Source organism: Epinephelus moara, chromosome 10 (genome assembly GCF_006386435.1).
Source record: "Epinephelus moara isolate mb chromosome 10, YSFRI_EMoa_1.0, whole genome shotgun sequence".
NCBI lineage: Eukaryota > Metazoa > Chordata > Actinopteri > Perciformes > Serranidae > Epinephelus > Epinephelus moara.
Genome location: NC_065515.1, coordinates 30,171,024 through 30,195,911, shown reverse-complemented (window position 1 = coordinate 30,195,911; position 24,888 = coordinate 30,171,024). Strand labels below are relative to the sequence as shown.

The window sequence follows — 24,888 nt, the reverse complement described above, 5'->3', positions numbered from 1 at the left end:
TGGTAGTAAATTTAGTAGTGGTGCTACGTTCTGCACTGCTTAAAATTCACACATTTTTTTCCGAGCGTGCCCCCCCGGCTATCACAGCGTGAGTGCTGCTGATGCAAAATACGGTATGGTGTTGGCACTGAGAGGAGCGCTGCTCTGCGATCAGGGGATTAGGTTAATCACAGGGGGACTGACTGCAGTGCCCTCTTTTTCAGAGAGGGGAATTAGATTTATACAGAGAGAGATGGTGGGGGAGGGGGATAGAGAAAGCTAGGTTGTGGTAGGACCAGCAGGACAGTCAAACACCCCGTCTCCCTCTATCTAAAAATCAAATGTGACAGCTGGTGGATAAGGGCTTGTTATCTCTTTTTTGACTTCAACTCTTCCCTTGCGTTTCTCCTCTGTCAGTTTATATGGAGGCCACTGGAAGCTGTGAGTGATATGTCAAGTGCAAAGAAATGATGAATGAAGTGTTTGGAGTGATGCTCATGCTTAAGTCAGACCTCAGAGATCCGTGTTTCTTTGTAATGCTTGTCGTTTCCGTGGCAACTCAATAATCGCCTCACCTGTGATACTGAAGTGAACACGAATGAAAAGACAAATTCAGACTGCACAGTGCGATCTTAAGAGCAGTAAAAGGGTTAACCTTGGCAATAGCAAAAAAATAAACCCGCACTCACACATATCAGGGTCATTTTATCACTGAGCTGATTTATCACTGTCACCAACACTATGAAAGTGACATGTAGACTGGAGAGTTTTCCCAAACAGGGTCCCCTCTCTGCTCCACTAGACTACCAAGTGTCACTTCACATGAAGTCACACATCTGTGGAGGACACTCCTTGTTAGTGGAAGGTTATATGAATGAATGTTTAAACTGAGGGATGCCCTGCCACTCTGAACCAGAAACAGGAAGGAAGCTGTTGTCACCTGATAGATGCTTGCTAATCTGTCATGTCAATTACATTGGCATCTCTTAAAAATGCAAGAGATCCCTAAGCCACTGCTGAAATTATGTCCATGTGTTTACATTTTGGTGTGAGTCCAAGTTTAATAAAGGACAAAGCAGCAAACAGGAGCTTATGTATGATTTATGTTTGTTTCCCTCATTGTCCTTTAAGTATGTGTCTGTTTAGAGATAGCAGAGCAGCACAATTCAGCATCGATACAGACATCAATACTCATTGTCCAAGGGTTCTCTATTCAGTTTTTGTTACTAACTAATTGATTTTGTGGTGAACCCTTCTTATGAATGTGCTGCAGCCATGGGCAGGACAAGCATGCAGTGGCACAACTGAAATGTGGGCCAAATGTTAAACAGTTTTATACAGATTATATGGATGTACAGAGTCAAATGCAAGTCCTAAGATGTTTAACCAGTTCTGCACAGTGGTTCACTGTGATGTTTTGTGATAAAACACTGTCTCTGAGGCCAAAACAGGAGTTGTGAAGATCAGAGAGGTACTGATCCGACTGTTTCTCTCCTGACTCCGATATCTACACTCAGGATATCTGTCAATACAGAGCCAGATCTGATGTCTGGCATCAAGTGATGAAAAGTGCACTGTCATGTATCGGCATGTCGGCATATTGGCAATAGAATTGCGGAAACATTAAGTTTAATGAATTTTGCCTAATGAGGTCAGTATCTGCGCAGATACAAATTTAACTAATCAGATTGGAAATGTTGGAATCACAAGAGAATAATCAGACTCATAGTGAAGATCAGGCTGGTTAGTATAATTTTCCTACATGGCATCGTAGCGAGCAGCTTTACTGCACTGCACTTGCAGTTAACAACTTTTCATTTTCTTTTTAATTGAAATAGCATACTAAGCAAGGATATTGTGAGGTTGGCATGTATTTTTAGCATTTGTGGATTGATTCAGAATCAGAGAGGATGGGAAATTTCTTCTTTCTTCTGTTTGATGTCTGGCCCTGAAAACATCCATGTCAAATGTTATCAGTTAATTGAATAGACATTATCAGCGGTCCATAAATATGGATTAGAGGAGATTTGCCATGCCTGCTAGTAGTTTCAGAAGGCTGTTATCAACTTATTAAATAGTTAGCATTATCAGCTGACATCTGATGCATTTTTGTTTCCATAGGTTTAGGTGCCAAAATTATGTGATTAATGTTTGTTGCTTGACGTGACGTAACTTCAGTTAAAGTGATGAACTTATATGCATAATAAGCCAATGTTGACATGAACAATAGTCCTGGGTGAAAATCCTGTTCCTTACTTTTCCGCTCTTTATACTACGTCACCTTACTTTCTTCTTTGCTCCTATTATGATTACTACGGTCACCAGAAGTCAGCCTCTAGCAATAAACACAGCCATTTACAGCTGATAACAGCCTTCTGAACCTACTAGTACCTACTAGGCTGATAACCACTGATAACACCTATTCAATCCAATATCATTCATATCTTTCACACTGTCTTTCTTCCTTTAACTTCCTCTGTCTTGTAGACTTGTCATACTATCAGTCTGCCCTCTGAACTCCGTCTGCTTCTTACTCCCTTTCTCAAGTTTAGAATTCATATTTAAATAGCTCTCAGGGACCATGTCTGTAGTTTGATCCTAATCGAATGTGATTGCGTGTGTGTTTGTACGAGAGAGACAGCTTTCATGTCAAAGGTGACGTTGTGCCTGTCAGGTTCTGTCAGAAACATCTGAGATTCTATTTGCAGTCTCTCTTTCTGGTAGACTGAGACAAAAGTCATCTTGCTGAAGTTTGTCTTTTTCTTCGGCTGTGGCATCTGCAGTGTGATATCGATTTAAATCACAAGGACAAGCCAGAGGAGCCGTCTGCCAGCGACAATTTGACAGGCTACTCTTAAGCCGTCAAATGGATGTCTGATTGATGTTTAATTATGGTTCTCTGCTCCTAAGTGAAACCCTTTTAAAGTTGCAGATCAAAAAATGTCAGGTGTTGTTCAGCATGTGCAAGCTTTAGCATTAGTTTGCATCCAGATTATAGACATACATTATCTCACTAAACAATGTTTTGCAACGAGACAAATGATAAAATGCCAGACATGAGTCAAAAACAGGGATCCAGTTGAATGAAAGGAGCTAACTGCATCAACATATGTCAGTAAACACAGGTTAAATTGCATCAACCAAGTAAAGTAAAGATTCCTGTCATGTAATTAAAGGTTTTCACAGATCTATTGAGCTCCCTGGCGTCTTGTTATCTATTCAGAGCATACCCACCTATTAACCTAATTCACTAATTTGGGTATAGGATGTCGGGGATACAGGCTCTCGTCACAGTAACTTCGTTGCTGCTTCACAACCAATATCTTTCTCACTTTGATCCAACATGAAACATTTGAAGGAACTACCGTCACATCCTTTGCAATTCAAGCTCTGAGTACATTCCACAGGGCATGGCTTATCTGGTGGCACATCTTGCATGCCACATCCTGTAAATGTGAATTTTATGGTGTAAGTGGAGGCTGTATGATACAGTAACACACTGCCATCTTGTGGATGCAGGCCTGAAAAGCTAGTTTTCTTTTTCAGTGGAGGAAACGATGCCCTCTTATGTTCACAAGGAGGTCTTGTCTCAGTTTACTGAAACATAAGAGTTTGAAGAGTCTATGGTTTTTACTCATCAACACTGGTGGCTGTTTTGGGCTGTGGACTGTAGTCAGTTTGTACAGGTGCCCTGGTTTCATCTACAGATTTTACAGTAACACATACTCTATGAATAGGCCTGGAGATAAATGCAGTAGTGTTTGTTATATTTGTGTTTTGCTTATAATGCTGCTGCATCTTGGCAAAAAGATAAACATTTAATTAATTTAAGTAAAACACAGCAGCACCTTATAAACACCATCAGTTTTTTGCCAGTTTATAGTGTTTGATATAACTGTGGATAACCAGTTGAAATTAAACTGTAAATGTTAAAAATATAAGTGCATGTGCTGTACATAAGCACTTATGTAGATTATGGTTTTGGGGTCTGTTTTATAGATGCAGTTATGAACTCAAATCGGAGGTCTACCTATATTTAGCAGCATATAACAGTTTAATGCCACTAAATTATGCAACACTGTAGACACAGTAGATTAAACAGACAGGGCTTTGTCTTTAAATGACAATATTTAGGCTCATTTAGATGGTGATCTTGACACGACAAACAATCCTCGTTTCTATATTTTGCTATAACGATGCATGGCATTTAAAAAAACTGAACATGATTTCCAGTAGCACTTTGTCTTTAGTCTTTTATAACCCATTACATTTACAGCCATGATAAATTGTAAGTCTTTTTTTTTTCTACAATCTGCACCAGTTCCCACTGGTGAAATAAAGATGATGGCCATAATAGCACGAGGAGGAGCTCTCTCTATGTCTTCCTCTTCAATGGTTAACCCTCGGGAGCAAATTAAGGAGGTATGTCACTGCCATTGTCGCGCGGGATACACAGAGCCCTGTGGCTACCGCATCTTCCGCCTCACCCATTTCTGATCTCTGTGTGTATTGTGAAGCAGTGGAGCGAGCTGCAGTGTGGGAATGTAGTAGTGATTCAGCTCTGGCTTCTGTGACCCAACTCCGCCCTTTAAGTGTTTTGTTAAGTGTGTGTGCTATGTGTCATCACTCTGAATCATTTCCAAATAAATGACGGGGGAGCATGCTTGTGTTGTCATGACAATACTTATCAGTTTAGTTGTCAGTCAGCAAGGCTTTTCTGTGTTGAGTTTCATGACTACTGTTTTAGGAGGTTATGAGAAATAGGAGAGAGTTACTCATGCAGCCAATGTTATGTTGCCAGAAAGATTGGGTGCATAAAAATGACAAATGATCAATGCTTGAAATGCTGATTTATTTAGAGAGGAAATCTTTCTTTGGTAGAGGTGCTAAACACTCACAGACATCTGAAATGTGACAATGAGCCCCAAATACACACTGCCTTTTTTGTAAGGGGAAATTATTGATTAATCTTTCACAATGTGTTGTATTTTATATAAAGCTTTTTTAAAGATAAAGATAAATGTAGCATGTTGTCCTCTACTGACCCAAAGCAAATATTGTCAGTTAAATTTACTCAAATAGAAAATGATGCATTTGTTTGATTTCATGCATAAAATACACATCAATAAAATAAAAATAGAATAATAGTAAAATACAACAACATGCATGTAGCACCACAGCAGCTTGTTGAAATGCTGTCGGCTAAAATGACTTTCTTATATTTTCCAGAAGCTTTTCACTGTGTAAATTTTGCACAATCAAAACCTGGACAACATAGAGCAGTTGGTAATTCAATCAGATTGGACATCCTGCAGTAGCATCACAGTTTTTTAGTCAAGTATTGTGTCGGCTTCTATAAATCACAAATCTATCATCGCTGTTACCACAGTATATGAGGTCTTGGATGTCACTGTACTGTACTCTACTGTACTGTACATTGTCATTAGGCACTGTGGCCCCCTGTGAGAGCACCAGATGCCACCTCTTCCCCTCAAAGACACACACACTGACAGTTAAGGTAGACCAGGTTGCCAGAGTGACACTTAGATAAACACTGTTTTGTTCAGTAAGTGGGTTTCTGAAGCAGCTATAGGGACATTTCTAAGACATATTACTAAAACTATGTTGCCATTGCTTGTGTTTTTATACCCCAGTCTAAACAACTACATTATATGTGTTGTTAAACAATTTATATTTTTTATATATTACCTATGCATGCTCAATAAGGGGACCTACAGTCAAGTGTTGCCATTTATACTACTGTGGCATGAACATATATCAGCCAGCTTACAAGACAGTATACATTTATGTGAGGTGCTTAAATATATTTTCAAATGGTGCAATAAAAAAGGACCAAAATTAGAAAAGCAGTTTTGTGAAAAATTAGCTCTCTTAAATCATCATGGTTTGTAAAATACAGCAGTTATACAAATGTAGTGTGGGTGGTTTATGTTTTGAGTAGCAGTGTGTGTGTAGCCAGTGTGTTTCTGTATGTTTTTTAATACACACAGCGTTAACTGAAGCTGACAAGGTTGTGAGTGATGGATGAATTATGACTCCACTCCAGTGATTCCACTCCAGAACTTGGATGTCCCTCCTTACTCTGCTGGGCCACTCTGAAGGGAACAGAGCTCCATACACACACATACTACACACACACACATACACACACACACACACCATGGGGAGGAAGTATAGCCTGTGACGAAGAGTCCGCCACAGAGAGTAGACAGTGTCAGAGTGTAAACGAGGGCTTAAAGAGCTCCGTGATGTGACGTATGGACTGCTGCTTTATGTTGCTGCTGTGTGTGTAACGTGAGATCAAGTGTGTGGACAAGGTGTTTGGATACCTGCTTGCTGTTTTCTGTTTGTGCCGAGGAGAGGAAGGCTGATGGATAACCTGCTGAGTAACTTTTTAAACGGCCATGTAAATGTATGACTGTGGAGCCAATAAGTGATGTATTGTTATGTGATGCTATTTGTATGAGGTGAACGTGTGTGTGATGGAGCTTGTTTTGTAGTAACTGATAGATACATTTGAGGCTTTTCATTTGAAGTTGTGTGATCTCAGTGAGTTTTGTAAGATTAAGCGTGTGAGAGGTGTGTGTACGTGCTACTGTGTGCCACTGATGATGCTGACTTGTGAAATGTGTGTGTGATAATGAGTGACTTTGACACCGTATGCTTGGTCCGCGTGTGAAATGCTCCACTTGTGTTGTTAACACTCTGGGTGTGTGTCGATCTCGTTTGTGGTTATGTTTGTGATGGTATGCGCTGCGTAGTGTGTGCATGAGTGCATGAGTGTGTGTCGAGGCGATGTACCGGCGTTCACCCTGTGCCAGAGGAAGGGTTCATTTTGACTTCAGTGAGGAAGTCATCAGAAGACTCCACGCCGCCAACCATGGCCATACTCACAGGTTAGGACGCACAGATAACCACACACACACTTCATGTCATCTGTCACTTAATTCTGTCCTTGCAGTGTTTCATCTGGGGACAGTTTTCAGCTTCTTACTCACCTCTGGCTCTAATAGCTGAACTTATTCTTGCAGAAACCCTTCACTAAACCTTGTGGTGTTTCTCAGAATCCCTGAACTTCTCATGTTGCTTTGTGTGCATCCAGTATATATATAGTCTTACTTCCTATTTCCCATATGTCAAGTAATCCCCTCATGTGTTTTTCATCATTATAGTAATCCTCAGCTGGAATGTGGTTAAATGCTCTGTCACATGTTTGGATGAGAAAATCCCATGTCAGTAGGCTTTATGGTTTTTGGGGAGCAACAGTTTTAGCAGAGAGATGTTCTGAATAGGTTTCATGCTGCCATGTTGCGGTGAAGAGAGTCAAGTAGTTTGCCATGCAAATATATCTGTTACTGTTCAGACAAATTTGTTTATCATTATAACGTTTTTAGCCACAGTGTGAACATAGTCTGGTCTGTGAGACGCAACCACACCACCCGAGGGAAATGCTTAAAAAAAACCCAAAAAAAAACCAAAACATGACATTGAAGGGTCTCCGATCGCTTCAGCCTTTAGCAACTCTGGTAAATTTGGCTTTGTTGCCAAGCAGGAATTCTTGTCTGACTCTGTCTAAATAGTCGTTACTGTGTGTGCCTATCAGAGCCAACATATTTACCTTAAACAGTGGTTTTCAAGCTGGAGGTCAGAGGGTGCGAGATGATGTACAAACAAATGAAGAAGAAAACATTTCTGCTACACAAACTTAAGTTTATTCTTTTTGAGTTTCCTTATTTTTTCCAGTGAAATACTGAAAAGTTCTGTTTTAAATAAACCTTACCTACCCCAGAAGTATCGAAACATCACCAATCCAAAACTTATTGCGTCACCATGGGATAAATAAGACACTATGATTCAGTTCAAGAATGTAACCTAATTGTTTTTGTGGTATTTCTGCACCACGGTGCTCATTTAAAAATATTTTTGTTGTCCTTAAAGCAGTATAAGGCACCATCATTGGTAGGAAGATGTCAAAGAATGACATAAGTTGGGAAAGAGAGACAGAACCTGGTCTGGACGCCACATAGTATTTTTATTTAAGAGCTCACATGATTGAACTATGTTAAAATAATTGGAAAGTGGTTGGAAAAAATCATCAGTTAACTGTAATACATTATTATTTTCTAAAATTGACTTGGATTTCCTTGAAAGCCATCACTAGAGCAAAGATCAATTATCATGTAAAATGTGTAATATATTTTTCCTACATATATTATCCTGAATTCATGTTTGAGCCATAGTTTAAACCTTCAATAGAAAACTAAGTCCTGCCCTAATGAAGGATGTTTATGCTCCAGGATGAACATCAACCTCCATCTGTTTGTTTTGCTCCTCATGTGAGATACAAGCACTGTGGTGTATTATTTGTCTTATCTCACCTGCATATTTGATCAGCTGTAATAAACACTGTGACGCAGTGTCCTCCCTTCCGAGGAGGACTGTGGAAGAGAGTAGCTACAGTACTATTTTACAGGTGCTGTTTTGGTGAATTTAAGTTTCGATTGAAGTCTCAAAACCTTAGCTGAGGTTGAAACCACGCAGCCACTGATGCTGATGTTGAGTGCAGACCTTTTTGTGTGTTTGAGTCAAGGAAGAAATAAACCAGTGTGAGAAAGTAGGCTGGGTCACTCCCCAGGAGGACTGTCTGTGGGTATTCTGGCTCAGCTGGAGACGCACTAGACTGTTAGATTGGACTGTCGCAAGGTTTAGGGGACGTCACTGCCATGAAAAAGAGACACTGCCACAGTTTATTAAAATACCCAACAACATAACGTTAGTGTCACATGATCCATACTGGTACTTTTACCAACAGACATAATGCTGAATGCTTATTTGTTTTTATCTCTTTAGAGCAAATTAGCTCTAATTTGTAATCATGGAAGTGTGGAGACGTTGAGTTCTGGAGACATCCACCTCATAGTTGTGTGTGTTCCACCTCTATGACTGAGGGTTTCCTGTGGAAAGTACTGGACTGTATTAAAGAAAGCAGAAGTACACAGATGGTGTACTGTACTGTGCCATGCTGTGTGTTTTAATCATAGACAGGTACAAAGGGCCCACGTGAGCACCGGGGGATAATTACTCTATGCTGGCTTCCTCTCTCTGTGGTATGTTATGTGCCTTTGTTTGTACATAACCTAAAACAAGTTCATACACATGTAGCAACACTTTTATGGTATGTGAGGGTGTATTAATTAATCTGTATACTGTGTGTGTGCCAGGAGTGTTTCTCACACATCTAGCTAGGACAGAAGATTGGCATAACCAAATATTTTGACAGTGACCCGGATTCCTACGGCATAATAACAAAGTTCACAGCCCCTGTAATCTGCACAGAGGGTTTTACTGGGTGCTGGGTCCCTTTCTTCACTACTTGTCAGGACAAAGTTACCGCAGATCATCTGGGACCAGCAATGGGAAGAGCAGTTCTCTAGTGAGGACATTTTTTTTTATGCTTAAAACCCAACGTGTTCATTTGTGGAAACTGTTATCGTGCAAATAAACAACTAGATGTCACTGACAGCTATTCATGCTGAGCACACACTACACACGGCGCCTTTTAGGGCAAAGTAGAAGAGCAGCGTTAACCGTAACAAGACTGTAATTGGTCACAACTGAAACAATGTGGCTTTAACAAAGTTTCTGAGTCATACTTGTTGGAAGAATAACTGTACACTGCCTCAAAATATTGTCCATATCTGTTTTAGGAAGTAAACAAACCTGACCCTGAGGCTGCTCTTCACTTTCATCTTATATTTTGTTACATGTTTAATAGCTGTCAGCGTGTCAACCAGATTTCTTTTCACTTTGGTGACCCATTTTCCTTTCCAGAGCAGGACTTTTGAATAACAGTGTTTTGTGCTTGCTTGCCCATGGGTGGGGTGCAGCACTGTGTTGTAGAGGTTGTGGTTCAGCAGTATTTTATTTGCATGCTCTTTACTTACGGTATAATATGTTGTTATGGAGATGGATACACAGAAAAATGTGGCGAGGACTCATCAAAATATGCCGTGGTTTATGAGGTCGAGGGCTTTAGATTTCTGAGTGGCTAGTCAATGTTTAAATAAGCTGGCGTGGCTGTGAGGTGGGTTTGATGGTGATAATGGTGATTATTGCACTTAAGATAATGACGAGGATGATAACAAGTGATAGTACGGATGGCTGGGAGGATTAGAGGGATCAAGAAGATGGAGACTTTAGGGCTGGTGATGATGATGATGATGACTGGGGGAAGAATGGTAAGGGGTAAGACAGTGGTTGTGCTTTCTATTATGGTGGAAGAAGTATTTTAATCCTTAACTTTAAGGTATAGTGTGTAGGATTTAGTGGCATCTAATGGTGAGATTGCAACATTGCAACCAACTGAAACTTCTCCCATGTGCCAAGCATGTAGAACTATGGTGGTCGACAAGAAAACATGCAAACACGCAAACACAAAAATGCAAGAATAGCCCTATGTAGAGCCAGTGTTTGGTTTGTCTGTTCTGGGCCACTGTAGAAACAACATGGCGAACTCCGTGGAAGAGGACCTGCTTTGTATGTAGATAAAAATGGCTCATTTTAAGGAGATGAAAACATGATTCTCAGTTTCTGGTAATTAATTATACACTAATAAAATGTTATTTATGAATAGGCATGTGCCGGTTACCGGCGTCACGGTTTACCGCGGTAAAAGAATGTCACGGTGTCACTAACTGCCCATTTCCGTTCCGACGGTAAAGGCCGACGGTGTAACCTACGCTACGTTTCATTATGGGAACTTCAGGAACTCAAAACTCAGAAATAACTCAGTGCCAGTCGTACATTTTAACTGGCACACACTCTGAAATCATGCACGTGCAGCCGCTGCAGTCAGCACAATTATTGGGGGGGCAGCCTGTCAGTCAGTCAGTACGTCAGTGATCAGTGTAAATCCACTCACGTGCAAACTGCAAACATGGCTGGAGGAGGCGAAGCTGAACTTTTCCCACCGGCGAAAAGGACGAAGTCGGTGGTGTGGGACCATTAAGGCTATCAGAAGAACCCCCAGAGCCAAGGCAAAGACCCGCTCCTCCCGTGCTGGGCTCCAGTTCCCAGTTGGCCGTGTTCACAGGCTGCTGCGCCAAGGAAACTCTGCGGAGCGTGTCAGTGCCGGTGCCCCCGTCTACCTGGCGGCTGTGCTGGAGTATCTGACCGCTGAGATCCTGGAGTTGGCTGGAAACGCTGCCCGCAACAACAAGAACACCCGTATCATCCCCCGTCACCGGCAGCTGGCTGTCCGCAACGACAAGGAGCTCAAAAAGCTGCTGGGCGGAGTCACCATCGTGAAGTTAAGAAACGGCTCTATTACTTTTAACGGGTCTATATTACACATTTAAACAACTGGTGTGATGATGCGTTGCACTGACAGGAGATGCCTGGTACGTGCTGTCATTCTTTAACGGTCAAACGAATATTAGCCTACCGTTTTAAAGTGTAGAGTATGGAAAAGGACAACGCCGGTTTTATTATTATTATTATTATTACCGCGGAAATACCAATTACCGTGGTATTTTTGCCCACGGTTATCATACCGTCAAAATCTCATACCGGCACATGCCTATTTATGAATATTATAAGCTATTACTTTTCTGTCAATGTATCCCCCTCTATGGTACACACTGAGCCTTTAAGTAAAAGTACCAATACATTCATGTAAAAATACCTAATTACAAATACAAGCCCCACATTAAAACTCCTAGATCAAAGTGAAAGAAGTGCCAGTAGTGGATGAAGGACCTGAAACCCATTGTAGGGACTTTTTAAGGAAACAAAATGTCTAAACAAGCCACCGAGGTGTGAATGGGTGAACTTGTTCTGGGCACATATTCTGGGCTAACAATAAACCAATGTCCAGTGCACTTTTGCTTTTCAGCACACTTCCACAGCACGGTCAAAAACTGGTTGCCTCCACATTCCACACACCTGATTCTCATCACCTGGAGCCTACCTATATGCGCTTCACATGAATGCTACACCCTGTGTTCAGTTTAATAACTGCATCTATTTTACATGTACTCACCTTTATCTAAAGATGAAACAAAGAATGTTACTGTGGCTCCAAAAGCCATACTTGAGTAAACATACAGAAGTCTTGCCAAAAAATGACTTTAGCCAAAATCACTGTGGATTTTAGAGTGCTTGTTTGCACTTGTCCTTATGTGATCAACCTATGGTCTAACTTTTAAGCTAGGACCACTGACTCGCCAAACCTTCTGATTTTATTTTTGTAGTAACAAGGTAACGAAAATGCATAGGATATAGAAATGCATAGATATTGGAGTAAAACTGGAGTAAAATAGTTTCAGTCTAAGTCAAAGTTGACAGAAACATGAAAACTCAAGTAAAGTAGAGATACTCCCCAAAAAATACTCAAGTATTGTAAAGTATTAATACTTCGTTATATTACACCACTGAGAAGTACGACTGATGCATCCATGCATCTGGAGAGTTTTACTGTGGTAACCAGTTAAGATGGAGCTAATTTAGTATTGCACAATGTAGTAAAGTATCTCATATAAAGCTAGGTGGTTTAGTGGTAAGAGAAAAGGACTGCTGAACAGATTTGTTGGATAACTTTTCCTCCCTTGGCCTGGAGCAATTATTCAAATGAAACCATCTGATGAGATTTAGAGGGGAAGTCACATTTTGGTGGAACAGCAAACAACTCACAGAAACATGACGAAGAGCTCCACATGCACACTAACTTATTGAAGGGATCACAAGCAAAAAAAGGTTGTGTAACTCTTGACCAAAGCATTGTATTTAATTTAATAAGATTATCATCTTATCACATATTTTCATGTAAAATCTTAATCTGGAAAGTGACCAATAACTCCACCTGTCAAGGGGTTAAAAGTACAACATTCCCCTTTGAAATGATATAGATGAGTGGAAGTATGAAGTAGCATAAAGTACAATAACTCAAGTAAACTGCGATTAAGTACAGCACGTGAGTAAATGCACTTCGTTACTTTCCACCATCACTTATATGCCAAGTCCATCTTCCTTAAATGTTAAGCTCTACTGAACAGGTAGTTATTAATGGATGAATGGAGTTGTAGTTCCAGCACAGCCAGTTCAATGAGAGCCTGCGAGTGACTGCAAGTAGCCCAACTATACAGAGCAGTGAATGCACTGGAAAAGAGATGCCACACTGCAGTTAGCTAGCTCAGGAATATTTTTTAAGCAATTCAAAGGTACAGTGATTTTCTGCAACTTTCAGTAGTTTTCACTTGTATTTTCTTTGTCCTCCTCCCAGTTACAGTACATTTCAATTCCTCTTTCAAGCGTCCATCATACTGTCCCCTTCTACATGATCTCCCACTTCACCCACACACACACACACACACACTGAGCCACCCGCAGCCCCTGTTCCATCATCATCATCACCACTGTCGTCATCTCACCTTTTGGACCAGTTCTGCTTTGTGTTTCCTGAAATCGTGTGACATGTGGCTTTGTATTTAGACTGTAAATGATTTCTAAACGAGAGCATCTGCTAGATGACATTGTACCCAAATGTGCGTGTATAATGACTTGGCGCAAGTCCTGATTACATTTGTGGCCTAATTTCTATTAATAAGTGCGTGTATGTGTTGAGCTGGATTTCTGGTTTTCCTCAGATTGGAAATGGCCACAGGACATATTTGATTCTCAGCATGGTTTTAGCTTCATGTAATGCCTGTTTCATAAATTACAGGTTAGCAATGTTGGTTCATGTTTCCATTAGTGTGGTGTGCAGGGCAGAGGAACAGTTTCCTCATCTCAGAGTACAAGCTTCAACAAAATTGTCACAGTTGTTGCAGCTCAACAGTAAATCTTATCAATATGGGGAAGTGGGAAACAAACTGCATTATACTGTGACCCGGAGCCAACAAAGCTTTATATGGAATCAGCATTGTTTAAGTTGTATTTATAGCTGGGCGTTTAAAGGGTTACAGCATAGCTTCAGCATTGCCTCCTCAAAAATGTAACTACACATCAGAGCTACATGGTAACCACATGGGAGCCACAAGAACTGTGATTGGTCAGCTTGGGCTTCCTGTGTTTCCCCCTACAAGTTTCTGATGCCAGTAGAGATTGGCGATATTGAACGTTAAGGAAGTTGAAGAAAGACACAGTAATGTGCGGCTTTTCAGCAACACAAAGACATCTTCACTTCAAACCATCTATTCACTGTGACTGAATGACTGTAAACACAGTGACTGGAATATGGTGATTAAAGGAGGATACAACGTGAACATGTGCAATACATGTGGCTAGTGTTTTGGTGGTGCTATCAAGGCTCAACCTACATTGTGCTGTAGGTATCTATGGCAGGACTCCAGTTCACCTCATGCATTGAGCATAAATCCACATTTAGGGCTCATATCCGTGGATATGAGCCTGAAGTTAAAGCTACAGTTGGTAACTTTTATTTAAAAAATATTTTTTTTATTTGCAAATGTCTCTATATTCACACAGCATAGAGTGAAACAGATAAACTGTGAAAAAAAATCATATTTCTCTGCCTACTCTATTGCCTTTGTAAGATTTCCAATGGCCTTCCTGCTTGTGAACGAAAACAACCAATCAGAGCTGAGGAGTCTGAGGAGTGTCAGTTGCTTCGTGAGCTGCAGTCAAACTGTCAAACTAGGCAGCACTGATCAAATATGAATCTGTTACCGCATTGCCTATTTCTCACCTCAGATGTTATCAGAAACATATTTTAGTGTACTGTTTAGCTGTAAAATGAGAACATTTGGGTTCCTGCCGCCATGTTGGATACAGTTAAACATTGTACCACACACCGTACACCGCTGGACCACCTTTATCATTTTACAGCTAAACCAACACATTCTCAACCTCGTCACGTTGTGGTCACAGACTTTCCACTTCCACATGTGATGTGCAAGGTACCCTGGGTGTGTTGGTTGTTGACGTTCTGGTACACTGTGTCAAGTTCTCTTCTTTTAAGATACACTTCCGTTTTCATAGGAAATTTATTGTTTACATAGAGTCTCTTTCAAATAAATGCATTACATCTGTACAGCTGCGCAGATTGATGTTTTTTTCCTTCAACAACAAACAAAGGCAACAAAAACACACGGTTAGGTTTAGGCAAAAAAACCACAGATGGAATCTTACGGGACGCGTACACCGCTCTCTCGGGTGAAAGCTGATGTCTGTTGGACCCATCCACCACCTCTTCTGCCCGCCCCACTTGGACTTTCGCCACCTTAACTTTTGTCCTTGTCCTGCTGCGTTTTCCCCAGCGCTGCCGGGTGCTGTGAAGCTATGACGGCAACTGACCGCGTATCATGCCGATGTTAAAGGATGCATTTTTTCATTGGTATCTCATGCCGCAAGTCATTTCCCAGGCGCCAGATTATGATGACATTGAAGTGAGACTGGGCTGGCTAAACAGTACACTAAAATGTTTCTAAAAACATTTGAGGAGAGAAATAGGCAATGCAGTGACAGAATCTTGATTCATATTTGATCAGTGTTCCCTAGTTTGACAGTTTGACTGCAGTTCAAGAAGCGTTTCACATGATTGATAGCTGTGGTAGAGACTCTTTGGCTCTGATTGGTTGCTGCTGCCGCGCCACAGTCTGTCTCATGTACATCTTTCAGAATATTGTGACACTTTTACCAAATATGACAAGTAAGCCCCGTTTCCACCAAACACTTTCAGTATGGTTCCTTTGGAACTAAAAGTAACCCTTCAGACATGGTACCTAGACCCTAGTGTTTCCACTGCAACCAGTACTCTTAAATGTGGGCGGGGTTGTTGTCACTCACTGCTCCATGCAACACTCACTGTAGGCTATTTCCTCATACCGGTGACACAGATGGAAGTCCACACCTCATTTATCATCCACAGAACGGGGTTGCATGCTGACGTTTTCAGAACAAAATAAACAGGCTGAACTGAACTGAACTGTACTGTATCGTGCTGCTCGGTGGAAACGAGGCTTTAGTTATCTTCATAAAAGTTACCAACTGTAGCTTTGAGTCAAGCACTGCTAATCACTGGAAGTAGTTCAGATTGCCTTAATGCAACGTGTCTGGTGTTGATTATTTCACACTGATGTAATCAATTTGAGTTTGAGTACTGGCTCAGTATCTTTATATTGCATCATTAAGTGAATCAGCAGCTGAGCAGCTATAAATATTCCCATTGTGAGTAAAGGTAGCCTCACTGACGTGTTCACACTGGATGTAGAAATAGATCAGTGTTTAACAGTGAAGACGTCCGTTAAACATTTAGATGTTTTGAGTCCTTGGTTGTTAAAGTGTTACCCTTTGCTCCAGTAGAGTTTTCTGAGATCATGTGTTGGGAAATGTCTGCTTCGGCATGTGCATGTTTAGACTAGCTCGGGTTATTAACCTATTTTTAGATACTGGTGCTGCAGATTCATGTAGGGAGATCTTACTGTGATTTTTTTTGGAGCATAACATTTCAGCTGCTATTTTTGCGCGGTCTGATGGGATCGCTCAATCAGCTCATCATCCTTCGGGGGGCATTTCAGAGCTCTGGCACATTTCACCGATCCGGCTGGTTAGACAGAAAGGTCTTTTTAGGATCTGTTGCTTGTCCTGGGGCATCTCTCCGTTTCTCTGTCAGTCCTGTTTGTCTTGGATACATATTGACAAGAACTTGTACCGATGATGTCGTGGAACAGATGTTTTTTATCTTTGATTTTTCAAGGCACACGAATGTTGACATTAGTAGAAGTGCTCATGCAATAACAGAGCAAAATCTGATTCAAGTGTTTAAGAAATGATACTTAAACCTTGGCTCACCCTAAGACAAACAGGAGGTGTTACCATGGCACCTCTGTTTGCACAACCAGAGAGACAAATGGTCACTGGTTTCCACTCACCATAACACACAGGAAGGAAGAGATTAATTCAAAGTATAAGAATGCTCTGTCTCTCCGTCTGCGGCACTGTGTGACTCCTTCCTTTCGAAAGCTGTTCCTGCTTAACAGACTGTCAGCTCCTTTTATGCATTTTAGCTTACTCAGCTGAGCAGTGAGAGGTTTTTATTATGTACTGTATAAGACAATTCAACCGTTACAGTAAAATAAAGACATGCTAGTTGATACAGTTTTTATGATTTGCAAGTTAAAATATAGCTTCATGTCACATTCAACTCTTCATTTGTTTTCACATAACAGGTTTTTAGACGTCTTGGTGACATTTAAGCCTTTAAATAAACATATCTCAGTGTGTGCACTGTAGACTTCTCAACATACACATCTATAGATTTATTTTGACCTGCAGACTAAACTTACAAGAATGATCTTACACATTGTGAAGATTGCTGAGGTAAAATTACTTACAAGTAATACTCCGCAGTTTTCTTCTGTGGTGTCTTTAAAGTGGCTATCATTGATGTTTTTATAAAAACAATGTATCAAATGATGATGTGACCGCTCGACCTCAAGGACTTTACACATGACTACTACCTAACTGATTAAGTTGAGACTTAAATTGGACCAAAAACAGCTGCCAAATGTACTTTTACCCCATTTTTTAGAGCTGCAAATATTAGTTGATTGACAGAAAATTATTTTGCAACTATTTTGATAACACAGTTGCTGAGATGTGACCATTCGATGCTTCTCTATGTCATACATGACATACGGCTGAATGATATGGAGGAAACCAAATCCATCCATTTTCTAACCGCTTATCCTCTTAAGGGGTCACAAGGGGGGCTGGAGCTTATCCCAGCTGACATTGGGCAAGAGGCAGGGTACACCCTGGACAGGTTGCCAGACTATAACAGGGCTGACACATAGAGACAGACAACCATTCACACTCACATTCACACCTGACTGAGGTAATTTAGAGTCACCAATTAACCTGCATGTCTTTGGACTGTGGGAGGAAGCCAGAGTACCTGGAGAAAACCCACACTGACATGCAAACTCTGGATTGGGAAATTAAACAGGTCGAGAAATTAGTCGAGAAAATAGTCAGCAGATAATTGACATTGGAAAAAACTGTTAGTTGCTGCCCTAATGTCGCCATGTTTCAAATGCGATGATAACCCCTGCTCCACAATCCATCTTAGCAATTCTGTACTTTACAGGGTGTAAAATAATGACGACTCCCCACACACCTACAGTCACATGACTCAACACGCAGGATAGTGAGTTATCCCACTCTACCGGTAAATGAGACTGACAGTACTGGCCGGTGACCTGAAACAGCACCATTGTCTCAGTGCTGGGAAGTGGAGTCATTTCCCAGAAGAAAAAAAAAACATGTATTATTTGTCACAAACCTTTCCACTCACCTTCGCTATCTTAACTTTCTGTCACTGGATGTTTTCAGTGTAGTCTCTGCTTTCTGTTACTCTTGGCTGCTTTACAGTAGCTGCTGCCTCATCCCAGTTTCCACCGAATTTTAAATGAAGACTATTCATATTAAAAAGTTCATGAATGACAGATGTTGGTCTGTGTCAGAGAATTTGGCCCCCAATGTCTGTTTCGTCAGATGTAGATTTAACCACAACAGGTCTAAAGTACAGTTCATGTCTCGTAATCAGTGATATATTTCACATTAATATGGATTTGTTTACTGATTTATGTAGTGATTATGTACCAATTTTAGCTTTTGACATAACTTTAAGTACAAGATAGTTTTTAAAACCTTTTTCTTGAACTTTTTGGTCAGTTTAGTCTCTACCTTTTGTCACCCATGGCTGCTGCCTCATCCTGAATTCCACCAAATTTTAAAAAGGGCTCTTCATAAGAAAAGATGTTTATGCAGGTCAGATGTTAGTCCATGTCAGAAAATGTGTCTCCTAGTGTCCTCTTTGTCGATTGTAAATTCAGCTACAACTAGGGGTGGGTATCACCAGAAGCTCCATGGTATAATATTGTCACAATACGATATACTGAGTATTGCAATGATATATATTGTGATTGATATTCTTTTTCAAACTACAAATAATGTCCCCAAATGAAAACCATGTCAACATCTGTTTGGTCTGATATGTTTTCAGTCTGTTCATCTCACTTTAATCATTTTTATTGCAGCAAAATGAATCTAATACACTGAAAAAGCAACTGATTTTATTAGATAGGTACCAAAAGTTTGATTTGTATCTGCAATATTAATGATTTATATAATAAAAAATAATTACTCTGCATCCATGAATTGATGCAATATTGCCAAGCAAAATATTTCAACACTATGCTGTATCAATTTTTTCCCCACTTCTAACGACAACAGGTCTAAAGTACAGTTCAGGTCTCTGGGAATCCGTGTTATATTTCATAGTCATTGTCATATTTATTAACTCTTCACCACAATACCTCTGCTCAACTGCCATCTTCAACCATTTAATGTTATCACATCTCTGGTCTGACCAAACATAAGAAAAAACGCATTCATCTAATATTTGCTTAACAAAAGAAATCCATGGTGATACATATAGCTCATTAATATCTAAATTAAATAGACAGTTATACGTCACCCTGCTAATCTTTGTTTCCTTCCCCATCACTAAACTCCCCCAATAACCAATAATTCTTTTTTTGATATCAACACATAAAGGGTATCTTTCAAGTTCGCCATAAACCATATTATTACAAGTGGACATTTTAACTTTCAAAATATACTTGAGGAATTTCAAGTGTAATTTCTCTAAGATGTCTACCTTCTCAAACCCCCATACTTCGCAAGCATACAGCATAACTGACATCACCAGCCTATCAAAAAGCTCTAATATAATATCTATTGGTAAATCAAACTTCCTACATTTGCACAGTAAAGAAAACATAGCTCTTGAAGCCCGTTTATAGAAATCCTCAATAGAAGTATTCCTAAATATTTAAAACTATGTACAATTTCTAGCTCCTTGCCATTACAGAGGAACTGATACTTTTCAACATCAACTTTACGGTGGCCAAATATTGTAACTTTAGTTTTATTACTATTTATAGTTAATTTCCATGTCTTACAAAAATGGCACATTTGATCAATTCCTTTTTGCAGTCCTTCCTTTGTTGTAGCCATAGTGATGGTATCGTCCACATACATAAGTACCATGAGTTTAATGTAACTATCTATCATATCATCGCTACATCAAGCCGGCTCACACCATTTACAATTAAATATTCCTCAAGATCATTTATAAAGAGGGCGAATAGTATTGGGGATAAATCTGACCCCAGTCAGACTAACAAAAAACTCGGATTTTTCTCCTTTAACAAAAACACAGGATTTGATATGATTATACATATTCACAATAATATTAAACAATCTGCCATTAATACCTTCTTTCTGTAGTTTAAACCAAAGTGCATCTCTCCATACCATATCAAACGCTTTGCTGTAGTCAATGAATGAACAAAACAGATTCCTTTTTTTAAAACAAAATAGGTCTACAGCTTGTTTAAGGACAAAAATATGGTCAGTTGTGGAGTATATAGCTTGCCAAAGCAACTTAAGAGTGTAATACCCCGATAGTTGTTACAGTCCTCGGTATTCCCCATCTTCTTATAGATTGGGACAATGAGACCGGTAACCCAATTTCTAGGGATTACCCCTGAACTCAAAATCATATTAAACAATTTAACATAAACAGGCAAAAAAATGCTGGCTGTACTCTTAATGTATTCATTTAAGACTTTATCTATACCAGCAGCCTTACCGGCTTTAAGGCTTGCTATACCTTTTACAACTTCCTCCTCTGTAAAATCAGCATTTAATTCCTCAGTAGCAAAAATATCGTCACTACTGACCACCTCTGGTAACTGATCCTTGTGAGGTTCACTATCTGCCAGGCTTTTAAAATGCTCATAAATGTCTTTCAAGTGAACAGTGCATTCTTTACCTGTATCATTGTCAGACAGTATATTCCAGTATTGCTTTGGGTCTTCTACCTTCATTTCTCTAAGTTCCTTATTAAATTTGTTTCTATATGCTCTTTGTGCCTTAATCAATTCCTTTTTGTAGTCTTTACTTTTAACCCTTAGGTTTTCTTCATTTTCCACATTTTTACATTTGTTGTACATCCTCTTAGCTTTAAGATATGCCTGTCTCTTACAATAACAGTCAGGATTAAACCATTTTTTCATAATCTCAGACCTTTTCTTTTTCTTTTTCCACCTCTTTCTAGAGAAAGTAACTCTCGCACTATCAGTCATAATTCACATAAATATGGCTTTGTTTACCTATTTATGTGGTGATTTTGTGCCTTTTTTTAGCTTGTTAGTTAACTTTAACTACAAGATGTTTCTCTTAAAACCCTTTTTCTTTAACTTTTTAGTCCACTCGCAGTGAAATGCAGAATCAAATTCAAAAATTCTACATGCTGTATAAACTTTAAAGCACTTAATGGTTTGGTTTCCCAGTAGATTTATTGACATGTTTACTGACTACAATCCAGTATAGTTTCAGGTCAGATGGAGATTTTCTAACAGTACCTGAAATATGATTCAGATTCAGAGCATTGAACTAGTGTTACCACTGCAGATCTAATGAAATGAACAAATAAACACTTTAGAGAACTTTCCTACATATCTGTCATTAAGTCTGTCATCCTTTGGGCGAGTCCGTCACTCAGTCAGTCTGCTCATCAGCCAGACAGATGCCGCTGGATCATGGGAAAGGAATGTCGTGTCATCCTAGCAGATCATTTTAGGGTCAGAGGGAGCGCTTCCTGATTGCTTTAGTGAAACATAACACTGAAAACATCACTGACTCTCCATATACAGGACCATAATTATTACGATTAGTTGAAAAATGTCCATGCCCGGGGAATCAGTATCCCCAGTAGTTCTTTGGAGGTTACACAGACGACATGCCATCCTGTAAAAACATAAACACAACTGTGCGTCATGAAATCCAGTGACGCTTTGGTGCTTTTCATGCTAGTTTGACTGATTATTTCCCCTCTACCTAGGAAGCTCATAATTGCAATAAGGCATTTGGCCTCTTGATCCCTCAGCAGTCCCTGTTCTCACCCTGTCTCTGAACAGACGGCATGCTTCTGGTTGACTGAGTAACCTGACATTTGTATATGTTTAGGTATAGAGAACATATGTGAGATCCAAGTGCCTGACGTCCAAGTTGTTCTGTACATGTACTTGAAAGAGACAGCATGGGAGAGTGGTACGAGTGGGGATAGTTTCCCGGACAAATGCACTAACTAATGCAGTGTTCTTTTTATGGATTTCTTGCTTGATTTGTTTGAGTTGTATATGTTAAACGAAGCAGAAAGCTTAAAAATTTAGGTTCAACATAAAGTTTAAAGGTAGGATCTGGAGGATTTTCAAACAAAACAAAACATAGACATATAGAAATGAAATCCTGCTTAATCATCACCTATGGGCTTCTACTCATGTGTGGTGGTGACTCTGTTTGCAGAGCTCCTGCCCTTTAACTGTGTTTTGATGTTTTTGTGAGCTTGGACCGCTTCTGGGCGGAGATTTCCCCAGCCAGTGAGAGAGCGCAGGTGCCGTGCCCGAGCGTGTCCGAGCGTGCACCAGCACGAGCCTTGTCTGAACCTCTTCTGTGAAGCCTTCTTCCGTACCTCCGGGCTCCGTACACCCGGGAGAGTTGAGCCTGATAGGAGGGGCCGAATTTGAATGTGTGTTTACAAACAACAACTGGAAAATCCTCCAGACCCTACCTTTAAAGATAAAATATAGAAAGAAGAAAGGGGTAGGACTAGATAAATTCACACTTCCTTCCTGCTCCTTTTCGGACGTGAAATATGCAAATATGTTTCCGAGTTATATTTCTTTTTTTTATTTTTTTTTTTTTGTTGTTGTTTTTTTGTTTTTGTTTTCTTTGGTTTGTCTTTGTGACTTGCTGAATGGCTGACCTTTACTTTACGCAACTTGATTATTCATGTCTTTCATTTTTTATTTCTTTATTATTATATTTTTATTTTATTTTTTTTTTTCTAACCAAAGCTTGTGTGTTTCTTTTAAACATGTCCGAATAAACATTATTCTATTGTATTCTATTCTAATCCACCAAACCACCAGGACATCCCTATTTCATAGAAGAGGGTCTTTGATCCCGAGGCCTCTCTTTGTCTTGTATTTCGAAGGTTGTTAAGTAGACCGGGATAAAAACACCACCACATGATAAATGTTAGTATTTTTTAGCTTTAATTTTTGAGCTTTCAACCGCATCTCACAGTCTTGACTCTGTAGAAAGAGATGCGGCTCAGAAAAGCTAGTGAGTGGACCTTTAACTTTAGAGTATTTTCACATATGCTCTTTTTTTCAAAGTTCAAGAACAAACTTGCAAAATCAAATAGTTACACATACTTTGCTCTGTTTTCCATGGTCTGATGGGACTTTGATAGTTAGTTGGGTGCAGTCAGTGCCACCTGGGGACCAAACTAGATGCAGACATCAGGCATCAGTCACCAAGACGTCTGTGTTTAAATTTAAAAGGTTGGAGTTTAAAGTGCAGTTCAGGGCAGTTTAGAGACAGCTGCTTTGCAGTCTGACTGTCAACTGGAGCTGTTACTACTGTAGGAGTAATGAAAAGCATTTAAATTTGAGATGCTTCAATATTTACCATACTGTAGTCTAGTAAAGTCAAATGAAAGTACTACATTCAGAACCTTACTTAGTAAAAGTAGAGGAGTAGAATCAGCAAAATGTACAGAGTGTCAAAAGTAAAAGTATACATTATACAGAGATACTGCCTGTGTGATTTATGTAAATCACACATTATATTAATGAATTATTTTTAAAAGCCCTGTTTGTACAGAAGTATTACCTGGGGACCAACGTTGTCTGTGATCTTAATCCCATGCAAATTGGCCAAGTCTGCCACAGATGACCTACTGTATTTTGCCAAACGCAGAGTTCGTGTGACAATATTGGTCCTGTGTGATCAACATCTTGGTGATATGGGGTCGTATCTAGGTTTTAAGTTTTCTCTGTGCCTCGTGTCCCGGTCGAGAATTATGGAGGCTACATAATCAATGAAAGTTTTGACAGCATTTTGGGTGCAGGAGGATCATCTCGCTATGTAGCATGGAGACCTGTTTGCAGAAAAAGCAAGATTAAAACAATCAGAAGAGCAAAATCTCAAAAGATGATGAGATGCGATGAGACGTTTAACATGTGACAGTGTGTTGCATACTCACCTCTGATTGTTAAACTCCCATTTAAAATAAAAATAGAGCTTAACACTATACAGTAGCGCTGTGATGTGTAGAGTGGGGTTACAAATGACTGTGCACTTCATATCTTGGGGAGAGAGTAGGTAAATTCAAGTAAAATACAGACTTCGCTTATCCTGTGTGAATGGGTCGCATGAAACACAGACGTTTGGGGGTAATTTCTAAATCACATGAGGTCCCCAGGTAATACTAGTCATGAATATGGCTATAGATGCATTCATGTGGGAGTCAACTGTGAATACTTTATATACTGTTGGAAAGCTTAACCTACAATAAGGCCTCATATTTTGTATGTCAGATCTTATTCTCAATATTTCCCTCTGAGATGTATCATAGTAGAAGTAGCAGAAACAGGAAATACCCAAGTAAAGTTCAAGTACCCAAACTGTACTGAAGTGCATTACTACTTTACCCTGCTTCACATGGTTTGTTTTCGGCTACCTGACCTGTCAGAGCAGGCTGGACGCTTGTCATATGTGCCATGTTACTAATGTCATGTGTTGTACTACTGCCAGACAAACACATCCGCTGTGATCTGACAATGAGCTGAGTCACATCCTCATGAGAATGTCTTTACAGTCATGTATGTCATGTGAGACGGTTGCAGCCAAGATACAGTTATGATGGCGTTTTATGCTGAGAAGCCAAACAGAAAGAACAAAGAGGCTGATGATGTGTGTTATGTAAGTAATAACACACAATGAGATGTC

The 24,888-nt window shown here is 39.8% G+C and overlaps 2 protein-coding genes across 4 annotated transcripts in view; both read left to right on the top strand.

Annotated features, from left to right (window-relative positions):
• The window catches only part of pde4ba (phosphodiesterase 4B, cAMP-specific a), a 219,449-nt gene that overhangs the window by 120,563 nt on the left and 73,998 nt on the right, over nucleotides 1-24,888 (top strand). The window contains exon 1 of one of the 3 annotated variants that reach the window (XM_050056039.1): nucleotides 6,201-6,896. The exons of the other annotated variants lie outside the window; for them this stretch is intronic. Coding sequence (XP_049911996.1) covers nucleotides 6,796-6,896 — 101 coding nt within the window. The 5' untranslated portion in view covers nucleotides 6,201-6,795. Of the gene's footprint in view, nucleotides 1-6,200; nucleotides 6,897-24,888 lie in introns of those variants that run through there. 3 annotated transcript variants of the gene reach the window in all.
• On the top strand, nucleotides 10,158-11,357 carry LOC126396345 (histone H2AX-like). The gene is made up of 2 exons (XM_050054329.1): nucleotides 10,158-10,245; nucleotides 10,843-11,357. Exons 1-2 carry the CDS (start codon nucleotides 10,158-10,160, stop codon nucleotides 11,355-11,357), a joined length of 603 nt encoding a protein of 200 aa, XP_049910286.1.

Excerpts from the sequence above, each read along its gene's own strand:
- LOC126396345 (XM_050054329.1), top strand. The coding sequence starts at position 10,158 with ATGGCTGGGAGGATTAGAGGGATCAAGAAGATGGAGACTTTAGGGCTG. Across the intron at positions 10,246-10,842 it reads TGGGGGAAGAATGGTAAGGG|CCGCTGCAGTCAGCACAATT; the intron begins GTAAGACAGTGG and ends ATGCACGTGCAG.